The 23,879-nt window shown below is 43.0% G+C and overlaps 1 protein-coding gene across 6 annotated transcripts in view; it reads left to right on the forward strand.

Annotated features, from left to right (window-relative positions):
- Positions 1–5,355: 5,355 nt before the first annotated feature.
- Positions 5,356–23,879, forward strand: part of dock4b (dedicator of cytokinesis 4b) — a 107,172-nt gene continuing 88,648 nt past the window's right edge. For 5 of the 6 annotated variants that reach the window (XM_069519654.1, XM_069519658.1, XM_069519659.1 and 2 more), the window contains exon 1: positions 5,415–5,623. In XM_069519654.1, coding sequence (XP_069375755.1) covers positions 5,587–5,623 — 37 coding nt within the window. In that variant the 5' untranslated portion in view covers positions 5,415–5,586. Of the gene's footprint in view, positions 5,394–5,414; positions 5,624–23,879 lie in introns of those variants that run through there. The other variant, XM_069519653.1, reaches the window with a different exon arrangement.

The raw sequence follows: 23,879 nt of genomic DNA on the forward strand, positions 1-23,879 counted from the left end.
TTTCCTCCGTCTTCCTGGTGTGAATTAAATCAAGGCTGAGAAGTGCTGAAGTGAGGTGATAGGCAGTGTTCTCTTGAGATAAGCCACTGTCGTTTTTGCACCAGCCGGCCGAGCAAAAGTAAATCAGCCTTGTGTCATCTCACTTTTTTTTATTTGAGAAACAGACACCATGCAGGGCTGTCCCAACATGAGACTGGAAAAGCTCTGCTGTGGCTTTAAAATACATCACTGACATGGTCATCTTCAGTCTCCTTTATTAGATACACCCTGTTCATGGAGTCCTGTGCAATTCTATCCTCTCCTCCCCGGCCATTTTTGATTTATGTGTTGCAGGCGTTGCGTTTAGTTGTGACCATGTGCCAGAGATAAAAAGAGGCTGATGGCTGAGTGGCAGAAATGCTGAGCTATATCCTCAGAAGCCATCTGTGGATATAGTGGATCTGTCTGTGGCAATGACAGACTCTATCTTCCCTCTATCATCTGGATGACACCCCACAGGGAACATAAGGGTGTCCCTGATGAAACTCTGAGCAAACCTGAAGAAACGTACGCGAGGAAAGGGAAGAGGAGATGAAGAGATGAAGAGATGAAGGGAAAGAGCAACCGAGCAGGATGCTGGGTCCTGTCCTCAGTCCACCATGATAATCCTGTGTGCATGTGAACTGGGAACAGAAATGCCACCTCTGAATCTTTTTTTTTCCTTTGTCAATCCCTCAGCTGCCATTATAGTGACCCACAGGTTTGCAGAAACCAAAGGGACGGTACATTTCTCTCTCCCTCTCTCTCTCTCTCTCCACAGGAGTAGTATTAGTATTAGTATTTTTAATATTGTCAATTCAAGACGGATAAAAGAGAATGCAAGTTGTGTTCTTGACAATTATTGAAGTACACATAAAACACAACAAGGCCTTCAGTGTTGTCCATTGTATTCGCTGTGTAAACCGTTTATTCTTTGAGGGTCGCTAATCCCAGCTGACATTGGGTGAGATGCAGGGTACAGCCTGGACAGATCCAATTAACCAAACCATCTGCATGTCTGTGGACTGTGGGAGGAAGCTGAAGTACATGGAGAAAACATACAAACATGCAAACTCCACACAGAGAGACCCAAGCTGAACCGGGATTCGAATCAAGAACTTTCTATTGTCATTGTTAATCTGAAATCTGAAATGTCCCTTTATCTACCAATTAAGTGGAGTAAAGTACAAAGTACAAATGCAGTCATAGTACAATACAGACAATAATACTTCAGTAATACCACCAGAGGTGTTAATACAAGTGTGAAGGTGTGAACTTGTCCTATAGCACCATCACATCCTAAAGAGCTCATGCATGAGAGCACTGTTGCTCCCCGGCAGCAGGAGGCAGAGCGTTCAGCTGTCAGACTCCTCTCCTGTGGAACCAGGAGCCCTCTCCACTTCTATAAAGCTCTCCTCTTTAGTAAAGCTTGTAGTTATAGGGCTGGCTCCGGCTTGGCTGGAAACATCCCTATAGGTCTGCTGCTGTGGGCCTATACTGCAGGGGGGGACTTCCCATGATGCTCCTCTCCCTCTCTATCTGAATAGATTCATATCTCATTAATATATATTACTAACCTGGCTCCTTCCCTCTCCTGTAGTTTGGTGCTCTCTCATGTCTGTACTGTCTCTGGAGCTCTGGAGTCTGGATCTGTGATTGTAGTCTTATTATTATTTTTACTTGTACCATTGTTAGTGTTTTGGTGGTTTTCCCTCTCTCTTGCCGAGGTTTAAGGGCAGAGGATGTCGCACCTTGTTAAGCCCTATAAGACAAATTGTGATTTGTGAATATGGGCTTTATAAATCCAATTAAATTGAATGATTGACGGTACATCTGTGTGTCATCTTCGCTGTTTCTCTCTCACGACCAGACGAGGCAGATGGTCGCCCACTGACAGCTTGTTCAAGGTTTCTTCTTTTCCACTGCGTATCTGTTAATAATATTGTAAGGAGTCCTTGACTTGACAAACAAATATGACAGCAGCTGTAGTTTGCAAGTAGATTCACTGATGTAGAACATATAGTTTCCACTCCCTGAAAGTGTGCACCGGCTCCAGTCAGCGGTCCTCTCAGAAATGAATTCCGTGGGGTTTCTGTCTTACTTCTCTCGCCGGCTTATGATTTATTCATATAGAGAGTAGAGCATTCCCCCACACACCGCCGCACCCTGTACCCACAACCCCCCACCTCATTGGAAAAATCCAATGTGTGGAAACGCACTGTAAAATAAATCCAGCTTTGTGTCCTGTAAAGTCTGTGTTTTAATTAAATGTATGTGTGCAGGTTTTTGTGCACAAACAGGGCAGATAAGAAGAAGTGACCCATGCACTTTAACCCACAAAGCCGGCAGCGGCCTGCCTCAGGTTGCTTGCTTTTTTTTTCATGGCACATCCATTTATAATGCACCATAGAAACTACAAAGGTGGATGGGAAGTGGACAAGCGAACAGACGATGAGACACAGAGAGAGACGAGAGGCACATGTGACACTTCAAAGCATTTTTAATGTGCCATCAGGGAAATTAACAAAAAACCTTTGTCCTCAAACACAACACTAAGGGTTAGGGTACATCCAGACAGGTGATGAGATTTATAAACTGAAAACTACTGAGTGACATGGATGTATGTCATGATGCTCATAAAAAATGTGTGACCCCACGTGCCTTTGCACTCAACCTGGACACAACGCAGTTATGTACAAACGCACTCTCATCGCATTTGAGGAGCGATGCTACGCTGTACCATTTCGAAGGCTCCTTCAAATGTGTCCTTCCATCCTCAAGACACAAAGGCTCCAGTGGACGGATCCTTCCCACGCCAACTTATTGCAGGCTTCATTGACAAATGGTTTTTCAAAGAGGAGGGAAGTCCAAGGCTTGAGCATAACGCTTCAACTAGACAGAAAGGTTTGGTTCTCGTGTTAAAAACCCCCAAAACATGGGGCATTTAAACTTTCAATGTGTGTTAATCTGTTCCTACAGCAGCCGGGGCTACGTAGACCACATCCTCTGGGGGATGCAGCCCCTGAATTGAGACACAGCTACTGAAAGCTGTGAGTTGAACTTTCATTTCTCCCTCCAGTTTCCTCGTTCTTCCTCTCACCACATATCTTTTCTTCGCCAGCTGTCCCAGTAGACGGCCTGCGTGTGCAAGAGAGGACTCACTGTTACAAGGGTCATGCAATCGGCTGACATTATCATGTTGGAGGATTTACTTTGTGTGCCACAAGTACGGTTTTTCCCCGACTGCTGATGGCCTTTAAACTGCACATATTTCAAATTCTAAACATCTGTTCACATTGCACATATCTTTAATAATAATTTTACAATGTTTCATTTAGATATTTATGCTTGAACCAACACACCACAGCTGATTCCTTGTAACCTCCTTGGCAATTAACCCTGATTCTGATTATTATCTATTATTTATTATGTGCATATAATCTATGGATAAATGTAAATCTAGTCATTGGACAGAGAGATATTCACAGCTTCCATTTAAACCAATGTGTCCATTAGCTTCTTCATCTTCTTTTTTATTTCTTTATTTTTAGAAACATGTAGTTGACAGGCTTCTCCCGCAGTGAAAACACGTTCTGATCATTTCCTCCTCGTTTGTGCTCGATCATGTGAAGATGTGAGGATGCTTGCGGACGTACAACATTCATTGACGTCACTGCATGCGACTACAAGTCCCTGAATGCAACGCTCTCGTTTCTCGCGAAGGTGCTGCGTTCAAGGACATCTCGGAAATCTGACACTTCCCCAGCGAGACTCACTGGATGTATGTACTCATGCAGTATGGCGTTATTTCCCCCTGATCTCCCCCCTCTTCTGTGTACATTCAACTTCTACAGGCTGATTGAAAATAGCTATTTTAAGTTTTCTCATCATCCTGAACGTACCATTCGTTTTGCTGGAATAGGCTCAAGATGTTAGCAACAATTGTTTTCTTAATAAGCTAAGCTACATGTCCATGTCTTTTAAAACAGGCAGTGACATTCAGCATGGGAAACTTACCTGTAAATGCTAAAACAAGCTAGCATGTTACAAGGTAAGTGAACAACACGCATGTTTTATTTAGCTGTAGAAAATTAGCTTTTATTTGTGTAGCTTACTAGCTCAAGCTCTTTCTATGAAAAGAGGTACACGCTTAGTGTTAGCCTACTAGCCTTTTATGCTACTACAGTTTTACCTGGTGACAAGCAGCTCATGTCAGAAAGTTGTATTTTTCATAGAATGTATAAGATATTCAATTAATTGAAAATGTTTGATATAACTTTTTCTATAACCCATATACATCACTGTTACAAACGTATGTCTGAATCTGTTTTGTTTTATCAGTGTTTAAATTTGTTATCTTATCTTTTATTATCTTACTTATACTATGTGAACGAAGGGAGGCTCAGGAGTTATAAAGAGTTATAAAGGACATTAATAATATAATAATAAAAAATATGCATGTATTATATGTTCAAACATTGGTTAGATGTGCCTCTATCAGGGCCACACTTATACAATGCTAATATAGTCTATGAAACAGCAATGGTACAGAAATGAAGAAGTATCACATGAAGCTTATTAAACACAGAGGAGCATGTGAGTGCTTTTGTACCGCAGTAACAAAAGAAAGAATATTTGAATAAATGTCTGTCTGAAGCTATAAGATGAACAAGTGCAAGCTGCATGTTTGTGGCAGGGAATGTCCCCAGCTTTCATCCTCTGCTGAGGAAGCTTTACCCAATACGAGGGCTGGACTGTTTCATCTGTCAGCACCACACCTGGGCGTTCTATTGGTTGGAGAATTTAGACAGAAATCAAAAGAGTCAGAGAGCAGAGCAGGAATCAGACGGTTCACACGTGCACTGAAGCAGCACGAGGAGAGGAGCTGGAGCTGGAGCGCAGGATATCTGTCCAAGCAACAACATATCTGAATTTAAGCATATAGTTTGAGTACAAGCGGCACAAGCGGAAACTATTTGAGTGCGAGCACAGGGGTAAGTTTAAGTAAAAGCTTTGCAAAATCTGAATGTGAAACCAATAAGTCCTGCTCTCAAGCTGAAGAGTGCCCAACAACAAACAAATGAATCAACTAAAAGAAAAAGAATTCAATTCAGTTTAATCACCAAATCACAACATTACAAGGTCAAGACCTTAAAATTAACCCACCAGTTCCCACAATGAGTTAACACGTTGGCGACTGTGAAGAAAAGAAAACTTGTGATGGTATATGATTATTATTATCATTATTATTTGTCTACTTCCTTATGTGTGTGTTGTTGTTTTTTTACCATTTGTTGAAAGGCCATTATTAATGCAAAAAAAAAATCTAATTTCCAGTGGGAGCCACATCTTCCGACAGCACTTGAAGGCATCAGGTCTGTGTACCACTACGCTCAGCAGCAGCTCCTCTCTCTCTCTCTGTCTCTCTCTCTCTCTCCGTCTGTAACCTAAACAATGACTCCTACTACAGACCGGAGGACAGCACGCCAGTAGAATGCGTTACCCAGCACGCAGCCCCTGCGTCTCGCTGCTACACCGACCCCTCGCTTAAATGCGCCCACCGTAAACATGTGGATACCTACTGAGCATGAGAAATACGGCGTCGGTGAGTTGATTCCCTTCATCTCGTGTGTGGATGTGTGTTTTGTTGCAGCCCTGTCCTCTGCCTCCAGTCGCAGGGACATGTGTTAATTACGCGTAGAGGTGAAGCTGGCTCCGCGACACATGATTCTCACCAGTGGAAACTGTGCGAGTGTTTTCGAAATGTCAGGCAGCATCAGCTTCTTTCTATCTTCCCTTCAGCCCCGTTGATGAGAGCTGGGCATTCAATCTGACTGCCACATTGCAAAGCGTAAAAGGTTGTAGCTGTGACCCCCCCATGGTTTGCAAAATGCCACATTCTGATTTATTTGTTTTGCCCCAATCGAGCTTTGTCCTCTTCTTTTTTTGTTGTTGCATCCTCCATGTATCATCCAGTGGGCTGCTTTGACTCTGAAGTGTTGTGTATTTGCTCTTGTTACTGTTTGAATGGGAGAGGAGGGGGGGTGAAATCAGCTGCTTACCACAGTCAGTCGCTGAATGTCTGTATACACCACCCCCCTCCCCAACCCCTGCTTATTCTCTAAAAGAAAAGCAAATCTGCAAAGACAATGAAAATCTGTATTGATCCTGCTGTATGTTGGGACTGAGATTGCTCCAGAGAGAGTCCTGCAAATGTGTGCATCCACACACTGCATTGTTCCGGGGGCTGTCGGTGGCTTCTGGATCGGTGAAGTGAGACAAACAAGCGACAACAAGGCAGCTGAAGCCAAATAAGCTGGGGAAGGAAAAAAAAACAGAAAAAGAAATCCCACACAGACTTTGTTCTGTTGGTGTGGCAGGAATTCCTCCTTTGCGCTGTCTTTACGCACACAAAAAATAAGGGCTCATTGAGATGCGGCTGCTGAGAGGCGGTTTAAATGTCTCATAATAATATTCCCTAGAGATGTTGGCCTGCTCTGTCAGTGTGTGTGTGTGTGTGTGTGTGTGTGTGTGTGTGTGTGATGCTCTGGTCCCTACATGATATAGCAGCCCTGTGAAAACGAGCCAGTAATCATTTTGTAATTTTCTTGCAAGGATGCCAGGAAAAAGTGGCCCGTACAAACCTCCTTAAACTAATAATACTGGTTTTTGATAAGTGTTTAAACCATCTCAATTATACACACCCCCCCCCCCCCCCTGCTGTTCTCACTTCCCTGTTCGAATCCTGTGCAGTTGCATAATAAGGCTCCTTGGCCCTTTTATAAATGTTCCCTCTAGTCCTAAAAATGCACTAGGTGCCACCTTGCCACTGTGAACTGAAGTCAGTGAGGCACTGCGAAACAGAAACTAGCCTTTGGCCTCTCCTTGTCACACTTGGTCACTTGACTGCTCAGGCTGAAATTTCCCCTGGTCTATAGTTGTTTCCCCTCCATGTCAATGTGCTAAAAACCTGATGTCACTTACTGTGCAGTTATATTACATCACTCTTAATCCTATCCAGAGCTGAGCTCCCTGGAGCTCATAGCTTCCATATTTTGATAGGAAACAATAGATTTCTTCCATTTTGGCCACTTAAACCTGTTTCCCCCTGTCAAAGTTCACTTGGCGGGATAATAGGAGGACATTTATTTTCAAGGCTAAATACTCGCCATTGTCCCTAAACTGCTAGAAGGGGCCCTGTTAATTGGATTAAGGCTCTTTATCCCCTTTCCCCTCCTCAATAACAGCAATAAGACTATTTTAATTGCCTCTGATTTATTTTTTAAGACATGTCTTGGCAGCGCCACACTTCTTTGTGGCCTGTTTTTTTTTTGAGGAAGGAACTTGGGTGTTTTTCCTTTTGTGAAATTCAGGTTACATGATCTGAAAAAAAACACACACAAAATGGTGAGGGGCTGTTTGGTGGCAAAGGTTAGTTTAAGGTTAAGATAAATTTATGTGCATTTGATCTGTGGTTTTGTTTGTACTGTACATTGTGTTGTGGTTCAGTGCAGTCTTAAAAGACACTATTGAGTGCTTAATGTGGCATCAATAAGATTTGCCCAATCATGTTGGAAGTGAAAAGTGTTCCTAACTGCCACACTTGAAAACGAAGTCAACATTCAGGGATGTAGGGATGGTCTGGGTGTGTTCATATGAGGATAACGTTTGAGAGAGAGAACGTCCAACCATGCTTACATTCTCACTGCATCACACCTCGCTTGTCATGCAGCCATAAAATGTTTTTGGGATTTTTAGTTTTGGAGGGTAACAGAAATGGTCGGATGAAGCCTCGCTACAATTTAGTTGTCGGAACATGTAAGGTACAAAACATTTCCGGTAACCTTGCATATAAATGTTTTTGTATTTGTCAAATCTCGTTTAGTATGGTTATTGCAATTTCTCCAAGGCCAAAAGTATTCCATCAGCGTGTCTTAAAATTGTTCACTTATTTTCCAGGGGTAAAAGATGGCAAAATATTTGTCCTGATAAAATAACCTCACACCAGCATTGATCCCCAGATTTATTCTTATCCTCAGTTATTCTCAGGATGAACGGCTCCTTCCTTTCCACAAGTCTCCAAAAACACTACCTGAAATGGCACCGAGTTACATCACACCTCACTAGAATTAACTTCATTGATCCACATCTGTTTGTACTTTTCAGTGCAGACGAGTTGGCTCCTCCACGAATATCCTCGCTGTAGAAGTGTGACGATGTCTAAATATTAGCATAGTAAGTCCCTACCTTAGCCATTTTAAATGTGATCTCCTCCAGGTGCTTTCAGCGATCATTTTATCCCCTTTTGACAGGGAGGCAGGCAAACTAAAAGGGCTTGGATTCCGTGGATCCCTAAACATTTGATCTCGGGCCAAATCGAGATGAGATCCGAATGTCTCGGTGTGTAATTGGAAGGTTGCTGCGTTTGATGTCGATTCGCCTTACTAGCGATGTGAGGCCAGGGGAGGACAGGGGCCTCTGCCATTGATGAAATATGAATGGGCTCTCGTGAGTGGATTTTAAGGCGCCCATTAGCCCACCAGTAGAGTGATTACTGGATTTTGACCTGAAGCAAAAAGGGTGGGAGATTGATGAGATGATGTTAATATCTGATTCCTTAATGGACTTGCTCAGTTTGGGATATGGAGACATTAGATTGAGTTAATGGGGAGAATCTGTTGTATCTGTCATGTTTTTCAAGACAAAGGTGGGTTAAGCTGCAATGAGTCAAGATTCAAAAGACTAAACCTGCTCTGGAAATTCTGAGGAGTGTCTGTATGTTATAATGCAAATGTACAAGACAGTTGATCCAGACATTTTCAGAAACATTTCCTGCCAGCCTCCGATATATATGTCAGGATAACAGGGAGGCGTTATACATGTAGAAGACACCAATGCAGATGTCCAAGAGTTGAGAGCTTTTGGCGATAGCGACCAATGTAGATGTTCTGTCAACAAAAACATGTGAAAACAATGTTGTGGACAATTTCTTGTTCTGTCCCGCACAATGTCCTTCTGCGACAAGACAAACTTTTAGGATGAAATCAGCTCAAGAGGAGGCACAAAATGAGATGATGCAGAAATGAGAAAACAGCATCTCGGATGATGTCTTTCTGTGAGTAGATGATGGGCAATCTGTTGTAAATGTAACCAAAGACAAACAGACTTGGACTCAGCCACTGACAGAAAATACTTGAGGCTGCATTGTGTCATGTTTGAAGACCGTGGACAGACAGAGTGAGGCCTTATTCCTCATTAAGGCCGTTTGATTCAGCCAGTCAAGCATGTCATTGCTCATCATAATTTAGACACATAATTAAAGCATTTTAACGAGCTGGTTTTGATCCATGTGCGTGCAAGTTCAGTTCACTGCCAGAGGTTGATTGGAGAAGCTTGATTTCGTGAGTAACCCTGTTCTATTCTTTGAGCTCTGTGGAAAAGGCAACTAGCTCCATCTGACAGAAGACAGAATGCAGCAACGGCCTGATTGAATGGCCGCGGGGCCGGAGTCGTCCCCAGGCCGGTGTCAGGCCCGGGGCTCTCTGCTTCTCTCCCATGGTTGACATTGCTGGTTCCTCCCTTGGGGGGATGTCGCTACGGTTGATGGAGATTGGAAGGGGTGGGGGTAGTGGGTGGGGAGCGAGCTGGCGCGTGTCATGGGTGGACTCATTGTCGGGGCATCCACCCTGCCCTGTTACCCCCAGATTCCGCCCCCTCCCTTACTCCCCTCCACTCTATAGGGGATTAGCAGGTTGTTTTGGAGGGCCCTGAGGCCCATTCCACCATTATACCCATGATATCCTAATGCAGCAAGCCTGATCTATGGGGGAGAGTGGGGGGTGGGGCAGGGTGAGGCGAAGCCTACCAGCTTGTAATTGCTTCCTCGCCCACCACCTCGTCCCTATCTGCAGAGATAGCACCCCTTCTCCTTTGTGCGCGTGCACGATTTTGCACACATACTCCTCCAGTCGTTCAGCAGGGACGGAGACACTAGGAGGCTCCCTGGTGAATTGAACAGATGCAGTAAATAAAAAAGAAAGAAAGAAAGCAGCAGAGTTAATCACCAGTCCCACAAGCTGTTCCCTGGTGTATGCATCATCTAAGGGTTAAATAAATCTACATGGACATGTGACATATGACGGGCTCAGCTAGTGTTTTATTCATGGCTGATTCACCCCAACAATAATAGCAATTGTTACTCAAACATGGTCCGAGACGTGAGGACGGAGTTGGAGCAAAGCCACTGCTGGTTTGTTTGTGTTATTCAATTAAATCATGCTCCATTTATGATGGAGCCCTCAATTATAAACGAAAACACCAAAAACACTCGACACAGCAGTAATGGAGACAGTCGTGTTACTTCAGTCATGTTTTGTTGAACTGAAAACACATTTTCTATTCACCTCCTTTGAGCTACACACACCAGGGAAACCCTTGCAAATCTCATTGGACACAAACAAACCAATATGCAGTAATTGTGTGTCCACATCCATGTATATTGTTGAGACGGGCAGCTGCAGAATGGTTTTATGCATTTCCACTCCAGTCTGCCGTGCTTGCAGACGATGCTTCCACTCAGACATGGCCGAGTGACTTCTAGTTTACCAGACTGCATCTGGCTGTAATGGCCATTATTCCACATATGGTTGACAGGAATTATTAGTGTCATATGCTTGTCTGTCTAGTGATTACTAATATTCTTCTCATGGGCTCATTTGTGCATTGTTGCTTTTAGGGCTAAAACAAATAATTATTTATTTCATTTTTAATAAGTTACTGGTTAATTGCTGGATTAATCACTTGTTCTAGTTAGTGATTATTTAACAGGGGCCATGCACACAACCTAACCCAACCGTCGAACCAAAGTTAATTGCAGAACTAATTTTCATCTGTGGTCCCTCGGCGGGAAAATATAAAATATATACAGTATAATGCTACAACACAGCAATTAATAGTAAACAACAGACCTAATTTAAAAACAGTACATCACATAAAACGTCGTGTATATATGTTTTATGACTTGTCCAGTGCCTTGTCCATCTCAAACTCCAGGGAGCTCATTTATGCTCAATGTTTAACACATCTACATAAACGGATGGAGCCCCTATTTGTGCACAAGCTTACAGAAATGAAACGGAGCAATACCACCCAAAATCATGGGGGGCAGCGTAGCCAAAAGCAAGCAAGATGACCATCGGACACAAGAAATACATTTCGACAATGATAAGAATCTACCACCACTGAACGTGTTTATTGTCATAAACTCTCAACTCTCAGCTGCGCTCTAAAGGATGTATCGCTTAGCAACCATGTCAATGTAATGAATGCACGCAGTGACGGTCTATTGAAATGGACATATCACTTGTCATATGTTAAGCTTGTATTAATGAGCCTTTAGATGTTTTCAAATGTCATGATGCATCAGCGAATTTTCAGAAACAACCTGGCAAACAAAAGGATCTTTTGTCTCTTTTGAGTCTTTTCTTTGTTTTCTTAAAACTGAAAGAAAAATTGTGGCTGCTGAAGAAATAAAAAACATTTCCCTGGCTGGCAGTTATGTACTACTCTGTGTGTGTTGTGGTACAGTTGTGGTTCCCTCATCCTCTGTATCAATCTGTGATCCCTGCGTGAGGGAGGTTAATGGGATATGTCCTATTAGGAATTCAGCAGCTTAGCTGATCAGTAGCGCTCCTGGAGTGGAGTGCAGAGTGTGCATGTGTGTGTTTTTGTTATCCAGGGCCGGTAGGGGGGAGGAGAAAAATGACTGACATGCCATTTTCTTAAATGAAGGGTGTCTGCCAGTGACAATATCTGTGATTGGCGGGGGAGAATAGCTGTTTATGCATCAAGCACATACTTGTATTTGTTTTGTGCTCGTTTACGCCACAGAGATGATCGCCTGCACTGGTCCAGCATCAGTTATCTGTGTCCACTGGCTGTAATCCAGGCTCGCATGTATTGACCAGAAAGGAAGGAAGTACATTGATTTGTGCAAGCGTTTGTGTGGGTGACCCAGTGCATTGTAATGACCCCGAGCCTTTCATTTTCCCATTAACCTCACTTTAGTTACCGCTACCTCTGTTCAACCCCAACTTACCAAAACCAATGTGCTTAATTTATTATTAACACGCTAATAAAAAGGAGTAGCTATGATCTGTTTAGGTTAAATCTTATATCATTAATGGATTATTGATGGCTAATTCAGTGTCAAGCCTTGATTAAAGGACATATGCATAATTTAAGAAAGTGAAGAGCTAATGGTCGTGGCTGTGTCTTGTCTTAAATTACCCAGTTAATTGTTGAATACAGAATTGGCTCCTACTGTGATTCACACAGTCACAGTGGGGGATGTGCAGCCGCTGGAGACTCACACAGATCACTTTGGTTCACTTATTTGATTTGTGCTGCTGTTTGATTTTTTTCTCTCTGGGATGTTTGACCATCGTCAGTCCAAATCTGTACAGGGGCAGTTTTTTTTCCTCTTACTATACTGTACACATTCACTCACCGATTATACATTTTCCCACAAAAATTGGCAATGTTATTAAAAGAAATGTAATTGAGGATTGATGTAAAAATACAAATACATCTTGTGTAAAATGTTAACATAAATACATCTTTTATGCATCTATTTATTCTGTTAAATAAAAGTTTTCAAAATGGCAAACATAAATGGTGATACGGATATGAATATAAAATACATGTTGGCTGATATTATTGTCTAGCAATATATCCCATGACATATTGTACTTAACTGTCCTCTGATCAGACTTGTGTTCATGATGCTTATCAATATAAAGTTTCTGTCACCTCAACTCATTTTGAGTGTAGCTCAGAATTTGAGAGTACCATTAGTAGTTTAATGTGGATGAATGGCTGAAGATGCTGCAAATAAAAATCATACAGAGATAGAAAAGGCTCATCTCTGCTTAGTTCCTCTTCAAAGCACGAAGTTGAGGAGTTTATCAGCAGTGAGATGGATGAATGTCAGCGAGAGGGACATAGACAGAGGAAAAAAGCAAAAAGCCTTCAGACAGAAAGCGGGTGGGGGCCAGTGCTCGACCTTCACTCAGCTTTTCACATTTGCTGTCCAGATAACCTGCCCTCATCTGTTCCCTCTCTCCTTCTACTTTTGTTTTGTAGCACCTCAATTAAATGGAAATGCTTTTGTGTTTCCATTGTACTGAATTGGTTTTCCTTTGCGTCCTGTTGCCTCCATTTGTTTCCGTCTCCCTCTCCCCCCTTCCACTCTCTCACTCATTCCCGTGGAGTGAACAGTTTCCAGAGACAGCAGGTCACACTGTGATGACCCTTATCTCAGTTTCTGCCTCTTATTTTCTTCATCTATCACTCACTCACTCATTCCTTTTCTATCTGGCTTTTCCCCCTCATCCCTTCCTTTCTGTAGCCCACTTTCTTCTATCTGTGCTGCTGCCTGTTCGACCTTTATCTCGCTTCCACACGTGTCTCTTTGTCTTTTTTTACTCTCCTCTCCTCTGAATCCATACTCACCTGCCCCAGATATCCCCAGATACTGTGTGTGTGTTTGCATACATGCATATGCTTTTCTGTGTGCAAAGTTGTGCACATGTGCATGTTTGTATGTTGTATATCTGGGTGTGTGTGTTTGTAGCAGCCCCAGTGGACTGCATGTCTGAAGATGATAAAGTACTATAGGGGCTTTGGAGTGGAACCGTACATACTGTAGCTAACTCTGCTTCTACAAAACATCCTTCCTGTAATTGGATACAACTTTTAGTAGTTAGCAGGTTTTAGCACCGAAACAACCATGAACATCTTTCCAGAGATTTTGCATGCACACCATAGTTATGTCATATTAGTGGTGTGTATTGACTGTGGGCTCCGGAGCTGAGGCAGGGACATCGATCAGTTTAAATCCTCCTGTCTTGAGTGTGATTGAACTGTTTTGCCCATCTCTCTGTCTCTGTAAAGATCACACCGGGAGGATCCGCTGATGCCTGGCTGTTTTCTGGGCAGCAGCATCTCTGACCTTGCTGTTAGCAGCCTTATTACCCGCTCATTCTGTGCCTCTTCTGCTGTGTTTGTTTGGATTCTACATTCGCTCCCTGTCCCCCTTGGAAGTTTGTGCATGTGTGGGTGCGAGCGATCTGCTTCCTGCTCTCACTGTGCCGTTGAGATGATGGCCTGGCACTCTCCAGCTTGTCAACCTGCTGCATGCGAGGCACTGGCTCGCCGCCCATCCTCCTTACCTCTTCTCTGTCAGCTCCCCTCACTTCCTCTCTCTGCCCCGCACAGAAAAGCCAGTTTAATGTTAGGTTGACTTTCAAAAGGGTTTTTCACTGTAGCCCGCTGCTGCTTCCTCTCTTCCTTTCGTCACGCCTCCCGTTTTTCATTCAATTTGAAGAGACTGAAGTGTTCAGGCCAATTGCAATTGATTTTTCGAATGCAAGACTGCTCAGCTGATTGAAATGGCTTTATTCTATAGTAGAAGAAGTTATAGGATGGAATGGTTTTTCTTCATTTAGATTTATGGGGCAAAAGAACAGGGTTACAACTCTGAAACGAGATTTACTCTAATCTCAGCGACAAAGCTCCAATATATAATTACTCCGAAAACTGACTGTTTTTTTCCCCGCTGAATGATTCTTATGAACTCTCAAATTAATTGTGTGGGTGTTGTAGAGTGTTATTGCCTCACAGAGTCTGTTTAATTCATCAGGTTGACTAAACCTCCAACTGCGACCCAGTTCACTTCTTACGACTCCTCTCTTCAACCCAGCCTCTCAGCGGGGACTGTTCCTATTTGGAATGTTTATCCAGTTAAGAGGGAAGCCTTCAAACCATGCAGAGACAGAAACAGATTTCTTAGTTAAATGCTTGAATTTTGAATCAATAACCCCCCCTCAAACATCTGAGCTGCTGGATCATTTGAAGTTTTGTTTGTCTGAGGGGAGAAAACCAAGTGTCTTCCCGCTTCTTGTCTCTCATCGTTGATTGAATGGGGCCTTTTCAGCAACACTAAAGTTTGGCGTTGCAGTGCATTGTAGGGTTTATTTGCTTTGTTTGTCCTCCCTTTCTACAACTTGCATCGGGCTGGGTTTTTCCTCTTTCCACCATTTTACGAAAAGAACTACAAGTAAATACAATAGAAATTGTATGTGTTTTTTTATTACAAGATTTTGGGGAATATGCTTATTTGCTTTTTTGCAGGGAGTTAAATGAGAACATTGATACCACTCATGTCTATATACTAAATGCAAGCAAGAGCAAGCAGATGGTTGGGTTAGCTTAGCATAAAAACTTTCAGGCTTAGTCATCGGTAAGTATTTGATGGCTATAGCTTTTAACATCAATCTTCTCATCTCTCTTGGCAGGAAAGGGAATTGGTCTATCAAACTTTTCCTTTCATGAGAGCGTAGATGCTGTTCAGATATTGCACCAGCTCTCGGATCACATGAAGCAACGAATCATTAAACCAGACATTCCCAGCTCAAGTATCAGTTTCTTTTTGTTCTAACAGGTGTTACCAAAAACAGACAACATCCTGTCACAGTGGGATTGGCCTGAGTGCCCCCTGTTTGCCACAAGCCTAATCCTTCTCCAAGCATCCACCTGGTGTCTTTTATTTTCCTCCATCCACCAGTCATACCCTCAGGGGAGGGAGTCCAAAGAACTAAAAGCGGAAAGTGGCTGTGCTAAAAGTGGTTGAAATGGATCCCCTTTGTGTGGGGGCAAGAGGGGAAATGCGAAGGAAACCCTCCCCACTGTGGCAGCCTTTGTGTGGCGTGTAAAAACCCTAGGTCGGGCCGATGGTGGCAAGCTGACACCTCGAGCTGTCAGCTCAGTACAGCGGAAGAGATGACGCAGAGAATATGTTTTGCTATTTATGATAGCTATGTACACAACATGAGCACAAATTGCGATCCTGCAGTGACTTCCCTCAGTGGATGGTTCTCATACCTTGTGAGGCCCCTGGCTATTCTTGTTAACGAGCAGTTTGTGTTGAGAGCCCGCCTCAGATAAAATACACAGACGCTGGCATGGAAAAAGTACAGAAGCTGGTTAGAATGCCCACATTTACTGTTGTTTATTGCAAAGGATTCCTTTGACTTCAAATGGTTTTGTGGGTCAAGTAAAAACATTGAGATTGTGGTGGTTTCCTTTTCATTCCCAAGGACATCAGAAATAGCATCACAGAACTCACACACACAAAGTATTTTCTCATTCAGTAATCTGCACTGTTAATGGATCAATAATGGAAATCTCTTTTTGTATCACGTATCCCCCTACCTATTTATCTAAAGCCTAATGACCTGTCACTGGATGCTTTTTGACCTTGATGGTCATCACCAAGCCCAGTATCATCTTTCAGTCTTTGAGCACTTTGAGCTCGAAGAAAGATGCTTTCATGTTGTTTCATTAGATTTGACTTGAAAGACTGGTGAGGATAGCTTAACATCAGTGATTTATGACTTTTTTCTTTGAAACATGAATCCCATCCTCTCAGCTTTGTTTACACAGCACCTCGGTAGCCGGCTGGTTCACAGTTACGCCAGTGAAACCAGGCATATTCCTCTTCTATCTCCCTTGAAAAATAAACTTAAATAGAGTAGCAAAGAGCAGAACACACTCTTCACTGCCAGGATACATGTGATTGGCGATCATGCCTGAGCAGCTGTCTGAGCTGAGGGAGAATCGCAGCCCGTCTTCCTCCCTGTTCTTCTTTCACTTCACTCAGAGCAGCTCGGGCCTTCTGCTGCACCGTGCTGACATAATGAGTGTGTGGATGCTAAAAATACTGATGCACAAATGGAGCAAGCTGCACTGCACACGTTTATGACATATGTTTTAATGCGGCTGCGGATGCTGGTGTTATCTGCGGTCATCTGAAGCAGAAAAGGAACGATTCCTTGGCCTCTGATACCAAACTGCAGTGCAGCTGTTTCCTTATGAAGACGCCTTTGATCAGCGGATGGTGACCTGGACTACACATGGAGATCCAGTTCTTACTATATCACAGTATCTGCAGGAACATGGATTTGCTCAGTTTTAAATTTGTAGCATTCAGCAGTTGCCGCTCCTCCAGCCTGTATTGAGCTCAAAGGTTAGTGTGGTAATGGTAGCGATTGAACAGGCTTGGATCCAGGCTATTGATTTGCAAGGGGGGAATGTTTCCAGGCATCATCATTGGTGATGCGTCAACCATAAGCTCCCCCCTCCTGGAGCCTCATCTGGACACCAGCCATAATCCTCTTTGCACAGTCTATCCTAATGCACTAGTAACCTTACTGTAACCACCACCTAGGGATAGAGACTGGGTGACAGTGGCTGGCTGTGTGTGCTCGTCTGGAATATAGATGGAATGAATAGACACATAAACTAACAGGCAAGCTTTTTAATCCCCTAGGAATATAGCAGTATGGGGTGGTCTCTTACTGTACATCCTTTTATGATTATACCTAAATACTTTAGAATATCAGAACAAATTTCAAAGTTGATCTTTTCAGGGAAGCTTTTTAAGGGGTTTTGTTGAATTATGTTATTTAATGTTGTTATAAAGTGTACTGCAGTGTGATTGGAGAAAAGACAATTGCTATTTTAGGCCTTAAATATACCTACATTTAATTTTGTTGATGACTCAAGGCTGCCCCTGATTATTCATACCATCAGCTGGGTATAGCTGAACAACAAACATCTCCTGTCCACTGTGAGCACATCCTGTCAGGCAGCGTATTAATCCTTCCTCCTTTGCTGAGCTCTAACCATCTATAAATTGAACGGCAATATTATCAGCTGATAGGTGAAGCTTTGTGGGGGGGGGGGGGTTCACCACTGACATACATTACTGTCAGAAGCTGGAAAACAGTATAGGTTTAGGTTGAAGGTATGGCTGAGCTGAATTTTCACAGTGAAAAAAAATGATACATATACGTTTGTATAAATTCTGTTGTCCTTTTTGATTCATAGGGCGATAAATCCTGCTTGGAGTTGACAGCAGTTTAACACAAAGCAGGTTCTCTTAAACAGAGAGAATAGTGTTTGACCCTTTAAAAGACCAATGTGTGGTCCATATGCATTCGTCTTTTTTTACTCATGTAGCTGTGATAAAAGAGCAATTTAACAAAACCTTGTGCTTTGAATATATTTAGGGAATCCATCTCCTCTCTTCTGTATGGTGTTTATTCCAACCCAGATGTTATTAAAGAAGTATTATGTAAATGTGCACATTCAGGGCTGCAAACACTGATTATTGTTATTATTGACTAATCTGCTGAATACTATAAAACAGAGTGAAGCAGCAAATCCTCTTGTTTGGGACGTTAGAACTGCAATGTTTTAAATTTTTGTTAGAAAAGAAGACCTTTATAGTTGATTTTAAAAGTTGTCATTTTCTTTGAATTGATTGTGTCAGTCCTACATACATGTGTAATATTGTGACCTACATCTGTGTCAGGGAAATACATTTTCAAGAATGGTGATGATTAGTGCACAAGATGATAAAATAGGTTTTTACATAACTTAAGTGCTTACATAAACTGTAAAAGTGCTTTATCTTGGCATCATCAGCGTTAGTGGTTAGTAAATCTCTAGTCGTGGACCATTTAAGCTGAAAAGAGGAATAGTTTGCAGATACACCGATGCATCACTAATCATGTTTATGCACCAACCGTCCCAATCATCATGTGTGCCAGGCTTTACCACTAAAGAAAGAAAGGAGAATGTGAAGGGAGCAGGAAATAAAAAGGAGGTGGAGATGGAGCAGGAGATATAGTGAGGCGGAGAGAATCAGGCGGATACAGAATGCCATGGTTGATGGGCTGTCAATTGCCGGGTCCACATGGAGTTCCTCCTCTGAGCCGAGCTGCCAAGGCTGGCAGAGCACCCGTCCCTGTGTGCGTGTGTGTGTGTCTGTATCTGCTCAGTTTGTGTTTCAGGAACTCTTTTGGTTGCTCATTAGAATCTTTATGCTTTGCTTCCCCCCAGGGAGCAGCAGGCGTTGAACGGGCCACGTAAATGAGGCTACCTTTCTACTTTGTGCAATGGTGTTCACTCGCAACTATGGGAGGAGTAAAACAAAGATGAAATTAATCACTGTAGCCTCATCCCTCCCTCCCCTCCTTTCTCGCGTCCCTCTTCAAGTTCCGATCTCCTGCAGACTTTTTAACTAGTTTTATGTAATTACAGAAAGCTTTAGAGGGTGCACACAACTGTCGCTGACCTAAATTAGGAAACTGGGACATCGCCCCCTCCAACTTTCTTACTCCACTCTATTGATTTTGTCTGTGTGGACCCGAGCACGAGCAAATTAGCCGAGCACGGCCATCAGTTTGACACTCTCGCTCTCTCCGTCTCACTGTTGCATTTGAATTAGCCTAGCCTGAATTAGCCAACATGTAACTTTAAGTACATGGCAAATGCTTCTCCTTCTTCTTCTCCTCCCAATTTAATCTGGAGAGTTTGTAAGGGGAATTGGGAATCCCATCCATTCGGGGTCCCTGGCAGCATGACAGACATTACAAAACAAATTGCAGAGCAGCCTCTTTGTTCAAACCAATGTAGTGGCAAGTAATGGACAAGATTAAAGTAAAGGAAAAGTGTGAAGCAACTCCTCAAGCTGGAGCGAAATTCAAAGCAGGCACCAGGGATTTTTTGCTGTGACAGTTGAGTATCGGTTAATTATTTTCACAGTGCAAGATGACTTGAGTGGCTACTCTCTCTGTCCCTCTGTGTCCCTCACTCGATGTAGCTCTTGGCTCTGTGATTTCCTACGTGGTTTGCTTTGACAAACACAGCTCCGCGCCACACTCCCTCCTGCCCAAGAGATTGATTCCCGAAAGAAACTGATCCAAACCATGGTGGTTCTCTCTCTTTTTCTTTTTTTTTTTTCTTCATTTCTTCGAGCCCAAAGTCCTCCGACCCCAGGAATAATCCTCCATGATCCACCAATGGCATGCAGCGCACGGGAAAATAGCCGTGAGGACAGCTGAACCCCTTAGCCCGGCTGGAATGTTTGACCATGTGCACACACACACACACACACACACACACACACACACACAAGCCATACATTCAAACACACAGTGAAGCACAGTGCAGAACACAACAACGTGATTCATTCTAAAGATTGCAGCCCCCTCTCGCCTTGTTTACTTTTAGCTTTTATTTGTTCGGCCTGCATTTCCTGACAGCATGCTCCATGCAAGGTGACTAAAGCAAGAGGAAGGAAATTTCATTTCCTACAGAAACCTATTAGTCTTTTTAGAGGCTTATTCATCCTGCCATTATGTAAGACGTTTTGAATAACTTAATTGCCACTGCCCCCATACCTCCATGTGTTCCTTATGTTGGCATGGGGCTTAAGCCAAACCTCCACTAGGGAGCAGTGCCGAGTCAAGAGTTTCTGACAATAACAAACATGGCGACAGTGTAGGAGGTCATGTCAATGTACCGCTTAAGAACGAGGCAAAAGTGGTCACGTTTAAAACAACGGTGGTCTAATTTTCCAACCCGCAAAGTCTCTCCAAAATGTTCCGCCACTGTTTAAACGTCTTACTCAGGGTCTATTGTTGTCTCACTTGAACTATTGGCTACACTGCCCCCCCACAAGTTCCAGTGGTGCTGCTCTGTTTTGTCTGTTTCATCTGTATCCGTAAGCTTTTAGAAGAAGTGCACAATACTAACGCTGAGCATAAATGAGACTTAAAACAAACGAGTTCCCTGATACACACACAGCTTGAGCGTGAAACAGTAATGTCCAGTTGTTTGACAGTTGTGGCTGTAGTTTCCAGTAAAGCAGTGTTTTGGAAGGACCAACAGTTTATCAACACTTTCCTCACTGATCTGCCCCAATTCATGCCCATATTCCTGTGTGTTAATGTTTGTGTGACATCCATTATTGATTTAAGTTATAGCAGATGTCAGGAAGACTGGCATTCCAACAAGCCACATAATCCAACCCTAATTTTTTCAGTGTGTTAGGCTATTTTTTATCGGAAAGAATGAGAATAAGTGCCAATATCGACATGGACACACTCATACACATACACACACATTAATTCTCCATATCTTGTGGCTCGTGGAAAGCAGTATCACATGAAAATTGTTTTTATATTTAGAGGCTAAATGACAGATTGCGTACTTGTCGTACTCCTCGGTTAAGTCACCCCTCACCACCATCGTTATCTTGTCATTTTTAGTTCCAGCTCCATTGAAGTCTTCACATTTAATGGCCTCCTCCTGCTCTTTCTTCTCTGCTGACCTCAGACGGACTTGTAGCAGAGCTCACAAAGTTTCGCTGTTGCTTATAATCGCCTGATACCCAGCGGTACACAGTGTATTTGGAAATGCCACTGTTGAATGCCCCTTTGTTTGGAGGCATAAGGATGCTAAACTGTATTGGTAGAAGCCCTGCAGGTTGCATTGGAAACCAAAGTATAGAATTTAAAAGCAACCTTCGTCAAGATTTAGCTGATAATTAATAAATAGAATCAGAGTAAGAAAAACGAAGAGTTACTTACCTTTCTTCCCAGTTTGTGCAAAAAAAATCAACCAACTACTTTGACATTGTAATGCTAAAACAGATGCCTAAGGATAGCGTTGTCTCAATTGTTTTCTTTTTGTAACTTCGCACTAAATAAATATATAAAAATGTTTTATATCAAGAAATATCAAGCAGTTGTTTCCATCTTGACACCTTCAAATGTAGCTGTATTAATCATGAAACGAACACATCATGGATTCATGCTTGTTAACTTCCTTTCCGCCTCAGTTGTTCTTCCTCTTCTTTACTCGTACGTCTCTTCTGCAGTGTATTGATTGGAAAACACTGTGTGCAGTCAGTGTATTAGGTTTGGGTGGCTTGTGCTATGTTTTAATTGGCACTGCTTTGTTTGTGTAATAAAATTCCACTTTTATATTTTTGCATGTTCGATATAAACGATTTTTTTAGCGTAGCTGCCCTGGACAGACTCATGGCTGTGGAAGGGTTCCTATTGTGAGGCAGTGACTTGCAGGCTGGCTGGCAGGTTTAACTGTTAATAAGGTATGCTCCAGTGGCTTGTATTTGTGTTGCACCTGCCATCTGTGTGTCCTTGAGTGTACCCACTGTGTGTACGAGTGTCTGTGTGCGTTTCGGAGTTCCTCCGTGCTGCCACTTCCTGTGAAGTGTCTTCAATAACCCTGGCTGTGCTCTGAGGCTACCACCGTCTGTCTCTGTGTGTGAGTGCATGAGTGTGTATTCATACATGACCTGCTCGTGTGACTGCACGTTTCACTCACTACTTCCTGTGACTCGAGCCCACGCAGTTAACCTGAGCTCACATCCAACATCCCGACCCGCGCCGAGCAGCCAGCCCCTTCAACTCAGCGCAGACAACCCACTCTGGGGTCTTTTCATTCACTCCCCACTGACTGGAATCACTCACTGACGCTTCACTGCTTTTTCTCTTTCTCTTATACAGTCTCTCTGTCTCAACTTGTCACTGAGCCCTTTGTTTCTTCTCCTCGGGAGGAGAAGCGAATGAAGGCCACTAGGCCAGGATGTGAAGCGAACATACAGAATAATGACTACACAGCGTTCGGGATACTACTCCAGTGGGATACTCCTCTTTCTCATCTGTTTGTCATAATTGTTTCATTCTCCCCCATTGATCTTTGTTGGCAATTAACTAGGCTAAATTAGACTCTTTGTGGTTGGTGTCAGAACGACCAACTTTTTGAGTAGACATTGAAACAAGTGATATCATGATTGATTTGTCTTCACATCTACAATTAGCTTCAGCCCTCATCATCGACACTGGCATCTTTCCCCTCTTCCCTGCTTTTTTACTTTGAACTCTAGTTACTGCCTCTTCTGGGAGGCTTAGCATTAGCGGGAGCAGCATGGGGTCATTTGTCCATGACTTACTGATATCGTGCTTCAAAGAAACATGTATGGTCAGGCTCATCACTAATGGAAGATGTATAACCAGCCTGGTAATGAGATGAAAATGGCTGCAGAGGTTGAAGTCAATATTAACCCCACAGCTCAACTACTGACATTTACAGTTATGTGCTGGGTTTACTCTTCCTACCCTCGCTCTTGTGTATTTGCATCTTTGCCCAACGTATTTTCTCTTTTATTCATTCTAATGTCGTCTTCATCTTCTAAAGTTAAAGTTGATCTCTTTCTACCTTACTGTCCCTTCTCCTTTCTCTTCTTGCACTGCTTCATCCTTTCAACCTTATCTGTCCACGGAGCCTTGCTGATCGACCCAACTCTCAGTCTCACTCTTCACCTCATCCTTCTCTACTCTCTGCATGTATGTGTGTGTGTGTGTGTGTGCGCAGCCCCTGAGCAGAGGGCTGCTAATCAGATGAGGCAGAAGCTTTCCTGCCCACAGGGACGATAATAACACAGCCTGTGGTTTAGGCGTGTTTAGATACCGTTGGCATGAATGCACACACACAAAAGTGCACTTTAACACACAGATGCACACGTACAAAAACATACTGTAGGCTTATTAAGTTACCTGATAGATACGAAGGTCTAAGTGTATTTACAGCAAGCAGCCAGGCTGTAGTTTTTCACAGAAGCAAAGTAGTAAAATGCACCTTTTCATTTCCTCACTGACCTTTGTACCACAGATTTAAAATATGAGAGCGAGAGCGCATTACTGCCCATGCGTGATAGAATAACCTCTCAGTACATCTATGTGTTTATCTGCTCCCATAGAGACTGGAGGCCACCGAAACATGGATTGGATCTCATTCTGCCAAACAATGCTTTTCATTTTAGCTCAGAGGGGGTGTGTTTGTGCATTTTGTGGAGTTCTATCAAGTTCATCCTTCGTCTGTGGGTTTGTGTGTCACGGCTCGCAGCCTGCAATTGAGAGCGGTGG

This window comes from Paralichthys olivaceus, chromosome 23, assembly GCF_024713975.1.
Source record: "Paralichthys olivaceus isolate ysfri-2021 chromosome 23, ASM2471397v2, whole genome shotgun sequence".
NCBI lineage: Eukaryota > Metazoa > Chordata > Actinopteri > Pleuronectiformes > Paralichthyidae > Paralichthys > Paralichthys olivaceus.